Source organism: Micromys minutus (assembly GCF_963924665.1).
Source record: "Micromys minutus genome assembly, chromosome: 21".
NCBI classification, from domain to species: domain Eukaryota; kingdom Metazoa; phylum Chordata; class Mammalia; order Rodentia; family Muridae; genus Micromys; species Micromys minutus.
The window spans coordinates 39454544-39473678 of NC_137956.1; the positions used below are offsets into that span (position 1 = coordinate 39454544).

The following is a 19135-nucleotide window of genomic DNA, read 5'->3' on the forward strand; positions in this document are numbered from 1 at the left end:
GTCCAAAAGGAGGAACAAGCCCAAAGGTCTCTCCTGCTCCAGGACTTTTTCCGCTTTCTCACTGTCCACCATTGGCTGAGTGAGCTCTTTCAGAGTTAGGTCTCTGCCCGAGGCTCCTAAATGACTATCTCACTTTTACTTCCTACAAAGCCTTACCCTTTGATCTCTCACAACCTCATTCTAGACTCCTTAGGACCTCAGGCAGTCAGGCACACCCACCGCTCTACCTGTCGGTCAAGGTAGTTCTGACTTGACTATGTCTTTGTTCCTGCTGTACAGGACTTTCCTTCAGGTCTTCCTCTGGGCAAGCTTTAATGTCATTCCCTAGAGTGAGCCCTCTGGTCCTCTACTAGAGCAAGGGTCAAGGTGAGGCGGTCCTGTGTCACCTCAGTGTCCCTGGCTCTCGGCATGCTCCGAAAGCATAAGTGAAAGGTCTTTGTGACCAGGCGAGAAGCACTAAACAGCCTGCCTCGCAACTGGGCCACTCTTTCCTCATCTCCGGGGCTTCCCGCACCTTGACCATGGACTGCTCCGAGAGCCGGAGGCTCGGCGGCGCACGCGCACTCAGGGCCAGCTCTGGGCCGGGGACGCGCACGCCCGCGGCCGCGTGCGTCACAACCCGGGCGCCTGCCGCGCCCGTCCAGCTTGCCTGCCCGGCGGTCCCCGCGCGGCGGCGGCGGCGGCGGCGGCTGCGGCCGGGTGACAACAGCAGCGGCGCCAGGCTGGCTTGCTAGCGGAAGGGTCGCGCGGCCCGCACAACAAACTCAGACCGGGCCAGAACAAGGCGCGACGCGTGGAAGGCCGAGGCGGGCCGCGCGGGAGACCGCGGGCTCCGAGTGACAGGCCGGCGTGAGGGAGCGCGCAGGTTGCGGCCGCCGGCGGCCCCGACCCGCCGGTCCCCTCAGCCGTCGCCGGCATGAGCCACATCCAGATCCCGGCGGGGCTCACGGAGCTGCTGCAGGGCTACACCGTGGAGGTGCTTCGGCAGCAGCCGCCCGACCTCGTCGACTTCGCGGTGGAGTACTTCACACGCCTGCGCGAGGCCCGCCGCCAGGAATCAGACACGTTCATCGTCTCCCCGACGACCTTTCACGCGCAGGAGCCCAGCACGGTCCCCGTCATCGAGGAGGACGGGGAGAGTGAATCGGACTCGGACGATGAGGATCTGGAAGGTAGGCGGGCGGGGCGAGGCCGAGGTGCGATGTGGGCACCGAGCGAAGGGTTCAGGGAGGGACCCGAGGGCCGATCAGGGGTGCCCTCGGCCCTGCGCCCGGCCTTACCCTGGGCCGAGACCCGAGAGCTCTCCAGCCTAGCTGCTTGGGTTCCCCGGCGTGCGAGGATTCCAAATTGAGCTCCGCGGTTCTCTGAGCCCGAGCGTTCACGGAGAGTGATTTGTCAGATTCTGCCTTGAATGAAGCGTGCGCGTTCTTTGGTCCGCGTGGTGGCGCGGAGCTTAAGTCGGTCCCGCCAGAAGCCGTTTCGCCTCTCTGCCTTAGACCCCATAGCCTGCTTGCTTTCGGAAGGCAAGAGCACCAGCACCGGGCAGCTCGTCCTCCGAATAAACAGGATGATAACTTCATTTGCAAAGAATTCAGTTCTGGAAGGGTTATTGCTGAAAACTGTTTTCTCTTTTTGAGACGAGGTCGGTCGCCTTGCTTAAAGCTCAATGGTTCAAGCTGGCCCCGAATTTGTGGCGATCTATCTTATCTGCCTCTGGCTCAATGAAAACCTTAGAAGCATACACATACGAGGAAAGATGAGCTGTCACTCACATTTAATAGTTGAACCTCCTCCCCCATTCAACTCACATTCAACATTTATCAATATTTTTCACCTATATATGTATATTTCTCTCTCTCCCTTTGCTTACGTATTAAAAGGAAATTTCATTTCTGCCATTTTATTCGTGCTTGGTTACTTATGCGTCTTTTTTTCTTCTTCTCTTTCTTCTTAATATAATCCCTTAAAGTTTAGACATTTAAAGTTTCGATATGGTTAAAACAATTGAATTACATTGGTGAGCATAATCAATACCTCGATTAGTGTGTTGATTACAGGGAAGTATACAAGTTAACATTCTAATCAGTTGATTTAAGTAAGAATGCCAGGGAGCAATTTTATTTCTTGCTTCCACTTATGCTTTATTAACTTTAATAGAATTAGCCTGCTTTAATTTTAAATATTTTTTTTTTTTTTTTGAGACAAGGACTCACTGGCCTTGGCCGACCTAAACCAAGTTGGCTTTCACCTCGTGAGGTCAGCCTGTCTCTCTGCCTCCTGAGTGGTGCTTGGATTAAAAATGGGCACCCATGCCCAACACCGGCAGGTTTAGTTTTGGTTATGTGTTTGTCTGTATGCCACCATATGTGTATGCATGCTATATTTTGCACCTCTCAGAGGTCAGAAGAGGATACAGATGGTTGTGAGCCACCATGTGGGTGCTGGGAATTAAAACAGGGTTTCCGGGGGGGGGGGAAAAGCAGCCAGTGGCTTTAAGCGCTAAGCCATCTCACACCCCCCCCCCCTGCTTTTTTTTTTTTTTTTTTTAATGTTCCAGCACTGAGCTTCACCCCTTTCCCTTCAGAGTATGAATGAGCGTAGACTTCTGCTTGGAATAATAAAACTCTGGAGTTGGATGACAGTGATGGCTATCTTTTTTGTCAGCTTTGCTGTGTTGTTAGATTGTATGCAGACTCCTGGCTCCTGCCTTCAGGTGCTCCTCCCTCTTTAGCTTTCTTTGGCCATCTTTGTGCTTGGCCTTCTGCTTCTGGTTGGATTTTATACTTGGCAACTGTTCCTTATTTGGATATACTACTTTGTATCGGCAGTTAATGGTCTTTTATGTTTCTACTTTGTGAGTAGAGTGAATGTGCTGCTGTAGAGTCTGGTACAGGGTTTCTCTGTAGCGGATGTTTTCATTATTCTTGAATATATACCCAGAAATACCAAACCCTCCCTCCTTCTCTTTTTCCTTATAGATAGGGTTTGAGAACTGAGCTCATGTCTGAACTTTCTATTCTCCTGCCTCAGCTTCCCCAGTGCTAAGATTGAAGATGTGCAGCACCATTCTAGGCCCAGGCTCCTCTTTTTATTATTCATTCTCTCCCTCCCTCCCCCCCTCTCTCTCCCCTCCTTCCTCTCTAACATTTATTTATTTATCCTATATAACTACACTGTAGCTGTCTTCAGACACACCAGAAGAAGGCATCAGATCTCATTACAAATGGTTGTGAGCCACATGTGGTGCTGGGATTTGAACTCAGGACCTTGGGAAGAGCAATCAGTGCTCTTAACCACTGAGCCATCTCTGCAGCCCCCCATCTAGCTTTTAAGGTTTATTTATTTTATGTATATGAGTACACTTGCTGGGAATTGAACTCAGCACCTCTGAAGAGCAGTCAGTGCTCTTAACTGCTGAGCCATCTCTGCAGTCCTCTTTCTTTCTTTTTAAAATTACTTTTTTTGTTGTTGTTGTTGTTGTTGAAACAGGGCTTCTCTGTGTAGCATTGGCTGTCCTGGAACTCTCTTTATAGACCAGGCTGATCTTGAACTCAGTTCCGTCTGCCTCTCCTCGATGTTGGGATTAAAGGTACGAGCTACCACTGACCAGTTTCTTTCTCTTTAAGCAGCTCTGGCATAGATTATAGAAAATAGGTTTATTAAGAAAAAGTGAAAAAGCACTCCTTTTTAGTGGGAAAGGCTTTTAAGGAAGAAGTACTTCCCAAACTACTTTTTAAAATCCCCTTAGATGGGTTTCATTATTTAACTTTGGCTGGCCTGGAGACCAGGATGTTATGTAGACCAGGATGTCCTTGAACTCACTGAAATGAAACACTACCTCTCCTAACCCCGACTGTTTTCTTAAATTGTTACCATTTTACATTCCAATCCCTGGTGTTTCGAGGATTCTAATACCTCTATAGCCATCACGGTTCTATTTTCATTTAAGCTAATAATAGCTAGTAATGCTTGCTGAGCATTTTTCTGTATAGTGTTGATCATTTGTGTCAGTTTAGAAGATTCTTTAGATTAATCTAGTTCAAAAATAATTTTGGGTTAAAAACCATCTATGGTAGCACATGCCTTTAATACCAATATTCAAGAGGCAGAAGCAGGTAGATTTTAGTGAGTTCAAGGCCAGCCTCCACTACATAGTATGTTTCAGGACAGCCAGGGCCTTGTAGAGAGACTGTCTCAAAACAACAACAAATTAAAATATTTTTATTAGATTTATTTATTTATGTGAGTGTTCTATCTACATGCATACCTGCATGACAGAAGAGGGCATCAGATCCCATTACAGATGGTTGTAAGCCACTATGTGCTTGCTGGGAATTGAACTTATGACCTCTGGAAGAGCATCCAGTCAGTACTCTTAACCACTGAGCTATCTCTACCTCAAGAGAACTTAAAAATTAAATTTTGGGGTAGCAGGAATTCTTTATATATGGTAGTTACAATTCTCCATTAGATATATGATTTATAGATACTGTATCCTATTTGTGGGATGTTCTGTCCCCCACCTAAATGGTAAGACATCATATATTACTACTGCATCCTCAGCTCCTGATACTGTGTGGGTCAGAGGACTTGTTCCTTCTACCCTCTGGGTACCAGGATTCAAACTCAGACTGTCAGGCATGACAGCAAGTATCCTTACCCAGTTAACTGAGGTATCTGATAGCTCTTATTTCATTTACTTATTAGTGTACTATTATTAGTGAGTGTGTGTGTGAGTGTGCGCACGCGCGCACACACACACACACACACACACACATATGCCATGGCTGACCTGTGGAGATCAGGAGGCAACTTTTAGGAGTTAGTTCTCTGTTCTCACCTTATAGGTTTAATGGGTTAAACTCAGATCCTCAGGTTTCAAAACTTAAGTGCAGAGAGGCCAAAAATGGTGATGAACATTTGTAATCCCAGCATTCAAGACTGGATTGTGAATTAAGGTCAACCTGGCTACATAGGGAGACTCTTTAAGAAAAATAAAACTTTGGGCTGGGTATAGTGTCTCATGCCTTTAATCTCAACTCTTAGGAGTCAGAGGCAGGCAGATCTCTGTGAATTCAAGGCCAGCCTGGTCTATAAACTGAGTCTAGGACAGCCAGAGCTAAACAGAGAAATCCTGTCTTGAAAAACTAAAAACGAAAAAAAAAAAACTAAACTAAAAAACTTTTTTTGACTAATTCAAGCAAATGTATATCCTTATGCAAAAATATCTCCCCTTACATAAAAGTAGCTCAGAAGGTGCTGAAGTCCCAGATGCAGTATCTGAAGCTATAACTCTTATGAAAAACTAAAGCTAATCAACTTCCTTCCCCACTTTGTTTTGTTTTTATTTTGTTTTTGAGAGTGGGTCTCATGGAACCCAGGTTAGGCGGTAAGTATCCTTAGGTGACCTTGAAGTTGGGTTCCTCCTGCGCCTACTTCCTGAGTGCTGGGTTACCAGCATCAGATCTGGTTTTCCTCTTTTGCTAGTCTTATGGGTTCTGTTCTTTGGGGGGCAGATTATTGAGGCTTCTTGTGTGTTGTTGGTTCCATGACCATAAGTAAGTGATTTGTCTTTTTGTTTCCAACCCAGGTATCCAATGCTCAGTGTCTCTGCTTGCAGCACAAACGTTACCTGCTTGGTGATGTTCCAGGGTTGTTTGTTGAGCTCTTCAGATGATTCTGAGTTTGGTTAATTTCAGTGTACACTGGCTTGTAGACTGGGTGCCGTGATGCACACTTGTAATCCTAGCACTTGGGAGGCAGAGGCAGAGGGGTTCATAAATTTGAGGCCAATTAGGTCTACATAGCAAGTTCAGGCCATCTGAGACTACATAACAAGACCCTGTCCCAAAAGAGAAGGGGGGCAATAAAATTTAATAAAATGATTGAACGTTACTAGTCTTGGATACCCTTTTAAAAGTATGATATGCACATGAGTGCTGGTTCCTGGCACTGGAGTTGCAGTAGCTTTTGAATCTCCTGATGTGGGTGGGTGCTAGGAACTGAACTCCGGTTCTTTATAAAAACAGCATATGCTCTTAACCACTGAGTATCTCTCCAGCTCGGTCTTAGCTATCTTTGTAAAGGTTGAAAGCTCCTGAACTTAAATGGATCTTCCTGCCTCAGTCTCCTTAGCTGAGCTCTGAGACAGACAGATAAGATAGACAGACACACAGACACAAACACAGATACACACACAACCTTGTCAATCTCTTGTCATTCTTCAGGAGTTGGTTTTTCTTTTCTTTTCTTTTTTTTTCCTTTCCAAAGATATTATGTAAGTACACTTTCACTGTATTCAGACACATCATGGTTGCTGGGAATTGAGCTCAGGACCTCTGGTAGAGCAGTCAGTGCTCTTAACAACTGAGCCATCTCTCCAGCCCTTAGCCCTTCTTAGCCCTTCTTAAAATGTTTTGTGCACTTTTTCTTTCCCTCTCATGAGGTGTGCATACACTTTTTTTCTTTCAAAGAGAATTCTTAAATCTTTTGAAATTCTGACATTTCTTGATGATTAGGGTTGTTTGATGTTTCCGAGCCATTGGATCCTATTTATGTTATAAAGATCACTCAGGACCAGGGCTTGTCTCCAGAAACACCAATCATGAGACTAGAGAGAGCTGATGCTTTAAGGCAGCCTCACCACCACCATTACCACACTCTTTGTAAACATCTATCTTTATTGATTTTTGAATACCTCTTATTGGCTCTCTACGAATGGGTAATATTGCATCTAGTTGACATCAAATGGAAATGTGGGGAAAAAATACCAGTTCTCTGAAAATATTTCCATTAATGGAGTGCTTCAGTCAGTTCTTTTTATATTTCAGTAGATTATTTTCAACCAAAAGATTCTTAATTCTGTGTTCACCTGTCACTTGTCACAAAAGCAAGGACAATTTTATGACTTCTTTTGGTACATTGCTGGTACATGTCGAGCAATTTATCCCTAAATTGGAGTAAATTATTATAAAAATGAGTTCTAGATTTTTTCCAGTTAAAGCTTTTTATATAAACTTGTTTAAAATTAACAAAGTACAATTTTTTTAAGTTTCTTGTTTAAGCTATTTCCTCCCACAGTGAAAGGATGGGAGATACTATTATATTCTTCATTTGATACAAAACAAAGCAAACAAATACATGAACTTAATGTTCCATACACTTCATTGGCCCACATGGGGGTGGAGTAAATGGTCCAAACCAGAACTGTGGCCTGTTGCCTAGGAGATAGTCCCAGCCCCCAGGGTTAAGAAAGAGGGAATGGTTACTATTTGTTTAGGGAAAGGGTTTGGCCCTGTTGAGGAGATGTTGTTGACAGTGAACTTGTGTCTTCAAACCCTCCTTGGTGGTGAGACTTCTGGAAAATGTTGAGCACACTTACATCCACCCCACTTGGCAGTGCAGACTTTGAACAGGCAAGCTCAGGCCCTTCTTCTGGCTATAGACACAGTATTCTTAACCCCTGAGCCATCTCTCCAACCCCCTTTTTTGGTTTTCCAAGACAGATTTCTCTGTGTAGCCCTCGCTGTCCTGGAACTCACTCTGTAGACCAGGCTGGGCTTGAACTCACAGATCTGCCTGCCTTTGCTTCCCAAGGGTTGGGATTAAATGTGTGCTCCAGCACTCATGGATTTGTTAATATCTTTATGTAGGTGTGTCAGAATGTGTGTGTGCACATGTTGTATGTGCATGCTCATGTTTAGGTGTTTGCATTTGGAGGCCTGAAGTTAATCTTGGTGGCATTCCTTAGGAGCTCTTCACCTTGTATTTCAGATAGTTTCATACTGGGCCCTGGGGCTCCCTGACTTGGCTAGCCAGGGAACCTGAAGCATGGACAACCATACCTGACTGTGAGTGGGGTTGGTGGGACTAGAGCATAGGGACTTGAGTGGCAGTGTTTTACTGAGTCATTTCCCCAGATCCACCTTGCTTTCTGGGTTTTGTTTTGTTTGCTTTGTTTTGTTTGAGATGGGGTTTCTCTGTGTAGCCCTGGCTGACTTGGAACTAGCTCTGTAGACCAGGTTGGACTGGAATTTACAGAGATCCTTCTTGCTCTGCCGCTGGAGTTCTGGGATTAAAGATGTGTGTGTACTACCACCTGGCTTATTTCCAGTGTTTTGTTTTTGAGATTAGTTTTAAAATTATGTAGCCCTGGCTGGTCTGGAATTGGCTACGTAGACTAGTCAAGTTTCAAGCTCCTCCTGCCTCTACCTCTTATGTGCTCCGATTATAGATACTCTATATCAAAAGGCCAAGGATTATTTTTCTATTTAATGTTAAAATTGTATAACATGTTTAAAATGGTCCTGAAGTCAAATTTGTAGAACAAGATATAAGAATAAGGACTGCAATATCTTACGGCTCTCACCCGTTCCTTCCTGTTCTGATCGATACCAGTGGTTTTCAGTTTCAGGAGCTTAAGAAATAAAAAAGCAGACATGGTGGTGAATTCCCTTTAGTATCAGCAGGTAATCTCCATGAGTTTGCAGTCAGCCTGGTCTACAAAGGGAGTTACAGGTCAGCCAGGGCTACATAGAAAGACCTGCTTCAAAAATCTAAAAAAAACTAAGCATTAATTCATGGTTTAGAGGGGAACCTGGAAAAAAGATAAACTCAAGTTCAGTGTGTTTTACAAGTTCCTGGATAATTGTGGTTGTCATGGCAGAGAAAGTGACATGAAGCTTTTGTTGTGTCTTAATGATTTATCTCTCCCCTTAAGAAAACAAGATGATATATAATCGCTCCAGTTTTTATAAATGCCAGGCAGTGTACTACAGAGCTCTTCTCTAAGCCTGTGTGAAGAGCAGCCTTTATACAGTATGCAGTGAAGAATTCCCCGGTTATACATCCACCCACTGGAAGTAGAGACTCAGTGTGTGATAGAAGTTATGAGAGTTTTTTTAAAGCTATGATTGAGCAATTTAAATGAAGTCATTCTACATATTTATACCATTGTAGAGCTAACGAGCACTGAGTGACACATCATGAATACACGTATGCCTGCAGATCTGCATCTAATTGAATGATTCAGATTTGCTAATTAGCTTGATGTGTCATTTCCTTTGAATTACTATCGTATGTGTCTCAAGTTTTAATTACAAAATATGTAAAATTTTATTTTTACTTATTTTAATTCTTGAGATGGCATATCACTGTGTAGCCCTGGCTAGTACAGAACTCACTCTGTAGACCAGGCTGTCCTCAAACAAGAGATCTAATAGCCTCTTCCTCCAGAGTGCTAGGATGAAAAGTATATACTACCACACATGGCATAAAATTTTATTTTCTTAAGATTTGTTTTTATGAGCTGGAGAGATGGCTCAGTGGGTAAGAGCACTGACTGCTCTTCCAGAGGTCCTGAGTTCAAATCCCAGCAACCACATGGTGACTCATAACCATTTGTAATGGGGACCAATGCCCGCTTCTCGTGTGTCTGAAGACAGGTACAGTGTACTCACATACAATAAATAAGATTTATTTTTATAATGTGGGCAGTAGTGGTGCACACCTTTAATATATGTTTATTCCTTGATAACTGATTTGTAGTAATTAAGTTCACTGAATGTGGACTTACCTAGAAGAAAGACACAGCAGGCTTTATTCTGGCTCCACAGCCATAAGGGGGAACAAAGCTTCAGGCTTCTCCTTTTGCTCTGTTCTATGTTGGGAATTGAATTCCAAGTCTGATGCACACTAAGCATGTACCATTCACTCAACTACACTCCCAACTATGTTTTGTTTTTGATTTCTAAGACAGGCCCTGGCAGGCTTAGCCTGGAACTTGTTATGAAAATAGGCTGACTTTGAACTTGTAAGGCTTGTCTTGCCTTTTATGCGCTATGATCATAGGCCTGTGTTTTCTTCTCCTCTCCTGGCCTTCCTTTTTTCTTTCTTTTCTTTCTCTTCTGTTTCAGATAGAGACTGGTCTTGAACTACTTCCTGATCCTCTTGCCTTTGCTTTTTTAAGTTCTGGAATTCCAGACACATTCCTAGTATACAGATACACACACAGACACAACACCTAGACACATAAAATGGATAAAAACGAAAGCAAACAAAACAGGGTTGGGAATCAACAAAATACCGATAGCCAGAGGAAGTGGAAGTGGCTCATAAGGGGATTCTCCATGAAGAGTTGGTCTCTACCATACAACAGAAAAGGATTTGGAGCCCGCTAAGTCTTGTTTCTAGATTTGGAAGGGTTTTTTTTTTTTTTTTTTTTTTTGTTTTGTTTTGTTTTGTTTTGTTTTTTGCCACTTCTGACTCAATTTCTAGCCCACACTACATTTTGCTTCTGCCTTGACCAGTCAAGTTCTGAATTTAGATCCTGAAAAGTGTTTTGCCTTCACCTTGACCCACTGTTACAGGCCATGCATTTTGGAGGCTATGAGGAGTGGACTTTGATAGCACTGCCCCAGATGTAGGACCCAGAAGAATCAGGTGTTGTAAAGCTGCTGAGTTCTATTCTGGACTTGTTGAATGCAGGGCTGGCTCTCAGGCTAGAATTCCCGCTGACATGCAGCCAGCAGTGGGAAGGTGAGCCTAAAGAGGACAGAAGTGAGGATCGAAGCTTATCTTTCTGTTTTTCCCTCTGGACTTGCCTTCTCTTTGTCTGAAAGTTGCTTCTCCCTCTTATTTCCCTCTGACTTGCCAGTGAACTGCTTTTTTTCTTTCAAATAAATCAACCAGTTCAAAGGTTCTTTTTCTGCCAAGCAACAACCCTATAAGGTAGGTGCTATTATTATCCTGTTTTTATAATGAGGAAACTGAGACTCAGAGGTTAAATAACTTGTTCAAGGTCTGTTTCTCCAACTGCACAGCTTGGCACCTTGACCTGAATAGGGACGGTGAGGGGATAAAGAAAGGACAGGGGCCAGCAGGCTGGGGTCAGTGTGCTGTCAGACTCTGGATGTACTTATAGCGCAGAGGAGTAGTTAGTTGGTCACAGCAGCTGAGCAGTCTCAGGCTGCAAACGTCCAAGACAAAGAAGCTGCAGTTACTAGACTTTATACACACTGATCAGTTACTAGACTTTACACACACTGATCAGTTACTAGACTTTACACACACTGATCAGTTACTAGACTTCACACACACTGACCAGTTAGTTGCAGTTGTACATACTTGGACCAGAGGAAGGCAATTTTCCATGGTTCTGAGTCTTGTGCATGCCAACAATACACATTCATCTGGGGCTTCCTCTACTCCCAAAGCTCTGTAAGTAATTGAGGTGGCTCTGGGATTTGAACTCAAGCTGAGGCCTCAGATTTCATAATCAAAACCACTTTTGAGAAGGCAAATTCTTCTATATAAGTAGAGTGTTCACAGTGTTCTTTTCTAAACAAGGATTTTTATTTTTAAATGTATTTTTCAGGTCTGTGAGTTGAAACCAGGGCCTTAGGGATATTAGGCAAATACTCAAGGTCCTTTGGATTTTTTTTTTTTTTTTTTTTTTTTTTTTTTAAGCAAGGGCTATGATGACAAAGGTTTTCTCTTTCAGGACAGTATAAGAAAAAGGGAACTTCAAATGATTACTAATACATTCTCTTTTTTCTGGTCTTGCTAGAACTATTGCATTAGGCACATTGATGGTCTTTCTTCTGGTGTTGTGCTCCCTTGGTGATGCTATAACTGAGTTTTCTTCCTGTGGTAAACATTCATGACCTTTCACTCCCTTGTGAAAGATTTCCATTTGCTCCTCAGTGTTTGTTGTAGTTTTCGAGCCAAGCTAGAGAGCAATCTTCTCTGTCCACTGCTTGATGTAGTCCAGGGAAGCAGTGGGACTGGCTTGGCTTGGGTCAAGGCCCCACTGTGCAGTGTGTTGTCTTCTCAGCATGGAGCATGTGTGCCGTCCTCTAGCTCAGTTAGAAGTGGCCAACAGCATTGGGAGATGGAGAGGTCCCTTGTACAGCACAGCCACAGTACTCCAGCTTGAAGAGGGGTGTGTAGACATCTTGCTCGGACAAGCTGCTTTCGTTGAACAGATTGTACTTTGCTTAGGCTGGAACACTAGAGAACAAGAGCCTTCCTATCTGAAGGAGCTTCTAATCCTTCGAGAGCAGCAGAAGTTGGGTACATATAAATTTGCTTTGGATCTATAATTAGAATAATTGAATGGTAGAATCTATTTTTATTTATAAGTATAAAACAAAGAGAGACACCTTTAATCCCAGCAGTCGGGGCAGAGGTAGGTGGATCTCTGAGTTTTAGGCCAGTCTTGTCTATATAAGAGTTTAGGACAGCCAGAGCTTCATATAGAAACCCTGTCTCAAAAACAAAAACCTGTAAAAGCGTCTTTTGTTTGCTTGATGTGACTGTTGTCTCTGAGGCTCACTGCCTCTGTCTGCTAACCCAGGTCTAGTCTCCATACTATCTAATCTAGGCCTAGAATGTTTTCAGCCTCTGAGACTTGCTGCTGACTACACTCATACTTTCTAGCTCTTTCTGAGCTCTGGCTGGCTGATTCTACTCAGCTGTTCCGGCTCAAACTCCTCTCCAAGCTGGCTGATCCAAACTGGCTTCCTACTAGGCCTGATTAAATCGCTCTGCTGGGCCTCAAACTAGCACTGGCAATTTGTTTTAATCTTCTGGCTCCTTCTCATTCTCTCGCTTGTTCTGTGTTCACCTGTTTGCAACCTACCTGTCTTTGTAACTCTTCTGGCAAAACTGTTCCTTTAGTAGCTTCCCTTTCCTCTCTCTTCTCCTGAGAATTAGGCATATCCTATCCTGTCAAATCTTTTTCTGATTTGTCACTTTGTCTACCACAATTAGACACTTTCAAACATGGGTGCTTCCCTCTATAACCTAACCTTACCTTCATTGTTTGGGATTAAAGGTCTGTACCAGGGGTGCATCTGTATTTCAGCTAGAGGGATTAAGTCTCAGGGTTTACAGTGTGATCAAATATCCTGCAACAAAAACCCAGAACACACATACATATTCATATGAGCAACTCTCCCTCAGTCGTCAGACTTAGATGAGTCTTAAAGGGCAGTTGTCTGAGTTTCAGTCTCAGCTTCACAGTATAGTAAAAAAAGAGTTGTGAGGAGTCTGTGATGTTGCCTTTAAAATGTTTGGCAAGCCAAGTGTGATGGTGCATGCACCTTTAATTCCAGAATTAGGGAAGCAGAGGCAGCCTGGTGAGTTCTAGGACAGCCAGGGCTACATAGAGAGAGACTTGTCTCAAAAAACAAAACAGGAAAAGGCTGGCATAAAATTTGCACATGGTAAGGCTTGAGATGGCTTGATTTAGTGAGGCTTGCTGCCAAACCTGAAGACCCAGCTCGAGTTTAATCCCAAGAACCCATATGGTGCAAGGAGAGAACTCAAACCTGCAAATTCTTTTTACCTCCAGTCATGTACACAATACAATAAACAAATAAATGAAAAGAAAAATTGTAACTAATAAAAGGCATTTGAGCAGGGCTGGAGAGATGGCTCCCAGGTCTTGTTATTCTTTCAAAGGACTCAGGTTTGTTTTCTACTACCCACATTGGTGGCTCGAAGCCACCTGTAACCCTACCTCCAGATCTTTTGCATCTGCATGTATCAGCACACATGTAGCATTCATCAACACACAAAATACATAAACTTTTTTAACAGTATTTGAGCAGGCTATGCAGGATAACAACTCTGAGAATTTCTTGTTTAAATTTTTTAAGATTAAATTTGTTCATTTAGTATGAGGAGGAATCCCAGGGCTTTACAAGGAGATTGGAGGCTAACCCATGAGATTCAGTTCTCTCCTATCAGGATCAAACTCAGGTTGTCAGGCCTGGTGGGAGCTATCTGACATGGCTCTTAGTTTTCATATTGAGACAGTGTCTGTTTAAGTTGCCCAGGCTGACCTTGAATTTTGTTGGTAGCCTAAATAGGCTTTGAATGTCTAATCCTCAGAGTCCAGACTGCACAAAATTGTAGTCTTATACCAAGCTCCAGTTTCCTAGGCTTTGTCTCTTATCTTTAGTTTTTGTGTTTAACTATGTGAAGAGTGTTTTGTCCAGTTCGCCCACTGTGGGCAGCATAAGATTAGGCAAGTTTTTGCTTTTTATAGTAGACAGCTGTGTTTACATGTTCTTAGTTTAAAATATTCATGCCTATTTCAGAGCTAAATTTTTTTTGAGAACAGCAAAGAGGATTTCTGTATTACAAGCACATTATAAACAGAAATACTATGAACAGTATCCCCAGATAGTAGAGTGGCAGCTGCAGATTGTGTTACTATGAGAGAACAATGCTGTAAACCAGGCTGGCAGGGAGCCTTTGTTTGGAGTGGTGGTGGTTCTCGGTTCTGGAGATAACACTGAGGTACATCCTCAACTCTGCAGAGTCTTTTAACTGGTAGGTCATACCGTGTTGTTGGTTGTGAAGCCAAGGTGGTCTGGAACTCATAGCCCCTTGTCACAGCCTTCTTTCTAAGTTCTGGGATTAGACACTTGCTATTCTTGTCACACAACTACATTTTTCAAAAGCTTGTTTCATGTGTTTGTTTTGCCTGAGTGTATGTCATGTGCATGCTGCATGCCCAAGGAGGCCACAAGAAGGTGATGGGTTCTTGGAAACTGGAGGTACTGGCATGTGGGTGCTGGGATCAGACTTGGGTCCTCTGGAAGGAAGAGCAGCCAGTGTTCTCTCCAGCCCAGAACTACATTTTAAAAATAGTTTAAGTAGAATATAATCATCAAATAGAATACTAAAAATGGTTTCTGCCCTTAGCTGCCCATAATTTTTGTGATGAATAAAGGACATGGTGGACTATTCTCTTCCTGGTACTGTGCTGCTGTAAGTGCTCAGTCTTTTACTGTATTGTGGGTTGTGCTTGTTTGTTGCCATAACAGTTAGATTGTGAACTCTCTAAGAACAGGTGGCTTTGTTCTCTGACTGACCATAGGGGCTCAATAAACACTGAATGAATAAAAAGTCATGGCTTTTTTCCTGCTGTTAGATCAACTTCTCTTTGTTACTATTTATTTACTTAGTCTTTGAGAGAGGATCTCACCATGTAACCCTGGGAGTCCAAGTTGGCATCAAACTCTCAGCCTCCTGAGTCCTGGGATTAAAGTCATGAGCATAAACCACACGGAGCAAAGTGAGCTTCTCTTTAAAGCTAGTCCTCTGTATCCAGGGGTTCAGCTAACTTTTGGTTGAATACATTGAGTCATGTCCTACCCCAAAGATGAATATTTTGGTGCATATTTGTGATAGCATGATTTAAAGTGAATTTATCTAACAGACATATACAAAAGATCTGTAGTTACGATGGCTGGGGGTGGAGGTCAGTGTGCTTCCATCAAGCTTGGTGACCTCAGTTTGATCTTCAGAACCTAGATAAAGGTGAGAGAGCTAATTCCAAAGGGTTGACCTTTGACTTTCAGACACATACTGTGGAGTTTGCTTTTGTTTTCTGTCCCCTTACATACAATCATGGTCCCGGTCTCTCTCTGTCTCTCCCTCTTTCTTTTTCCTCTGTCTCTCTCTGTCTCTCTCTTTGTCTCTCTCTTTCTCTGTTTCTCTGTCTCTGTCTCTCTCTCCAAAAGTTCTATACTATGCCAGACTTTGAGGCTACATGGGTAAGCAAAGATAGACCTAGTTTGGGGGCTGGAGAGATGGCTCAGTGGTTAAGAGCACTGGCTGCTCTTCCAGAGGACCTGAGTTCAATTCCCAGCAACCACATGGTGGCTCACAACCACCTGTAATGGGATCTGATGCCCTCTTCTGGTGTGTCTGAAGATAGCAATGGCATACTCATATATAAAATAAAGAAATAAATCTTAAAAAAAAAAAACCTAATTTTATTCTTTGAGTAAAGACCGGAAGGGAGACCACAATCAACCAAACAGATGACTTAGGTCATTGTGTGTGTCATTGTGCTGTGGCGTCCCTTCTCAGAAGGGAAGGTACTTGTTTTCTTGTTTGTTTTTCCAGAGCCTGTGACAGGAATATGACCTTATCTGGAAAGTCAGTTACATCTCCCTCTTCAGTGACTTCTAGTGAAAAGTGTTAGTTTCAGAGGCTCGGGTATGTTTTCACCGAATGTGGATAAGAGCGGCCCCACGGGCTCATATATTTGGATGCTTACTTATCAGAGTGGTGCTGTTTGAGAAGAAGGCGAAGGTGTGAACTTGGAGGAAGTGTCTCACTGAGTTTGGGCTTTGAGGTTTCAAAAGCCCATGCTGGACCAAGTTCACTTTCTTGCAGTGCACTTTCTACATCCTGATCTGTGGGCAACTGGATATTCTTGTTTGGATCTCACAGGACAGATATGAGAGGTGTAAGAGTGAGCTTTTGTTTGAAATTGTGAGTATCATTGAGATCTTTCAGGACAAGAGTGATAAAGCAAGAAGAGTGATGCCTAGACTGACTGCCAGGCGTGATGCCTAGAACACTCGGCAGCACCACAGGATCAGCAGAGGAGAATGAACCTGCAAATAGGGAGAAATTCAGGCACATGGTGTGACCGAATGAAAACGTGGAAATAGCATTCAAACTTTATTCTTCCTAGCAACCATTAAGGAGCTTGCACTTGAGCTTTAATTTTTTTCCCTAACAATGATCCATTGTTTCATTATCTCAAAAGGCATAACCAAGATTAGGTTGCTATAATTTTATTGTCTCCTAGTAACAAGAAAAGCATTCTGTACTTTTATAAAATAACACTACCAAAGGGAAGTGTCATTTCTATCTTCCTACCTCTCTAAGCCTATTGTCAGGCTACTGGAGACAATATGTCTAATGCTGGAGAGAAACTGCTCAAGTAAGCTAAGGCTGCTTCTGCTTCTCTCTGCTGAGCTGTTAACATGAAGACAGGGCTCAGGGAAGGCATGAACTGTATTTCATCTGTAAGATTAAACTGCCTAAGATGCAAATGTTAGAAAGCTATAGTATTTTAAAATAGAAATAAACATGTTCTTGAAGGGATAGAGTAAAACAGTTTCAGAGTAAGGGATATTGAAGAAAGGAAAGAGTTGAGTGGTTTGCATTGGCTAAAAATGACAGATCCTTCTTATGGAGGGAAAAATTATAATCAGCTGTATCAATAGAGGGGTATTCTCTGAATGTGCTCTGATAAATTTTTGTTTGTTTTTTATTTTTTAATCTCAGAGCCATTTCTGGTTCCTATCAGACACACCAGAAGAGGTAAGATCCCATTACAGATGGTTGTGAGCCACCACGTGGTTGCTGGGAATTGAACTCAGGACCTCTGTAAGAGCAATCAGTACTCTTAAGTGCAGAGCCAACTTTCCAGTCCTAGGTTTGTGTGAGCATTTTGCCTGCATCTCGAAGTGTGCAGTGCCTCTGGAGGCCAGAAGAGGGTGTCAGAACCTCTGAAACTGGAGTTACAGACAGTTGTGAGCTGCCAGGTGCTGGGAATCAAACCCAGGTTCTCTAGAAGAGAAGAAGCAAGAACTCTTAACCCTGGGCCATCTCTCCAGATAACTGTGCTGGGGTGGGATAGATTTCTAAGTAGTTAGTGGGGTAGGTTTTGATTACAAAGTACAGAGTTATCTCTTATCCTCAGATAGTTGATGTCAGATGACTGAGTTAGAATCATATATAGCTAGTTTTCATAAAAATTTAAATATGAAAATGTTATATACTTTTGTAGTTCATGTTAGGAGCTGTTTACAGCTGGGTAATGGTGGCACATACTTTAATCCTAGTACTTGGGGGCCAGAGGTAGGTGGATCTTGGCGACTTCAAGTCCGGCATGGTCTACAGAACTAGTTCCAGGACACCCAGGGCTACACAGAAAAACTCTCTTGAAAAATAAAAATAAAAAATAGGAAGAAAGAAAGTTGGTTACAATGCTTGGGAGGGGAGGCAGTAAAATCAGGAGTTCAAGGCCAGCTTTGTTTACATGAGACCCTGTTTCAAAAAACAATGACAAAAATTAAGTAACTACAACTCTGGATTCATTTGTGACTTTTTCTGCAGAAGTTCAAGTACTTCACTTGTTTTTAGGGGGGAGGAAGACTAAAATGGAAGATTTACATAAATATTTACAATGACATATACTTTTCATATTTCAAGTCAACCTAGAACATTCTAAAACTGCTGCTTCTTTTTGTTGAAAGTTTGAGTTTGTTTTGTTTTGCAAATGAAGTACACCCTAGAGCAACCACAGAATGAAAGGAACTTTGGCTCATTTTCTTAGTTTCCTCATCTGAGGACAGAGATAAAACTGCCTGCTGGAGAGATGGCTTCTAGTAGGATTCAGTGTGTTGTTAATGCCCAGCTTTGGATGTCAGGGCTCATGGGCTAGCACATTTCCTATGGACTGGCCTCTTGTGACAGGAAGTGCACTGCCTTGGGCCTCCTGATTCTTCCTGGAGCCCAGCTCCACATGCCTACCCCTCTCCAGCACAAGTCAGCTCTTACATCATCTGAGAATTGAGGGCATTGGAATATGGTTGTTTTGATTGCCAACTTGGCAGCATAGATCACCTAGGAACTGTGTAAATGAGGGATTTCCTAGGTCATATTGACCTGCTGAGGACTCTCTATAGTGCTTTAATCGATATAGGAAGGCCCAGCCTAAAAGCTGGCTGCAGTATTTCCTGGGTTTGGATCTTGGACTGTATAAAGAACTGTAAGAAAGTTCTCATCAGGGCTGGAGGGATGGCTCAGCGGTTAAGAGCACTGACTGCTCTTCCAGAGGTCCTGAGTTCAAATCCCAGCAACCACATGGTGTCTCACAACCATCTGTAATGTGATCTGATGCGCTCTTCTGGTGTGTCTGAAGACAGCTACAGTGTACTCATATACAATAATAAATAAATATTAAAAAAAAGAAAGTTCTCATCACAGCCAAATGAACCATTTTCCAGTAGAGTTGCTTTTGTCACAGCAACAGAAAAGAAACCACTTCAGTGCAGGATCTCATGTTTGCTGTATCTAACAGGCAGGAAAATGTACATGATCAATTGGGAAATGTGTCCATGGGGAATCAGCCAGGACACTGGCCACAGTCTTTCTATTCTCATCTTCATCAGGCAGGACAGGAAAGCCCACGATAGATACAGTATTTCTTGTGAAGACAGATGAGTTTGTAGCATTCAAGTTCATCAGGAGTGTGTTCTAGCATCTAGGATTGCAGATAATCATAATGGTGGCATGTAGAGTCGAGAGCCTATCA

General features: G+C 43.1%; 1 protein-coding gene across 1 annotated transcript in view; it reads left to right on the forward strand.

Annotated features, from left to right (window-relative positions):
• Positions 1-619: 619 nt before the first annotated feature.
• The window catches only part of PRKAR2A (protein kinase cAMP-dependent type II regulatory subunit alpha), a 54298-nt gene continuing 35782 nt past the window's right edge, over positions 620-19135 (forward strand). The window contains exon 1 of the mRNA XM_080934463.1: positions 620-1172. Within this exon, the coding sequence (XP_080790589.1) occupies positions 917-1172 (256 nt within the window). The 5' untranslated portion in view covers positions 620-916. The remainder of the gene's footprint in view (positions 1173-19135) is intronic.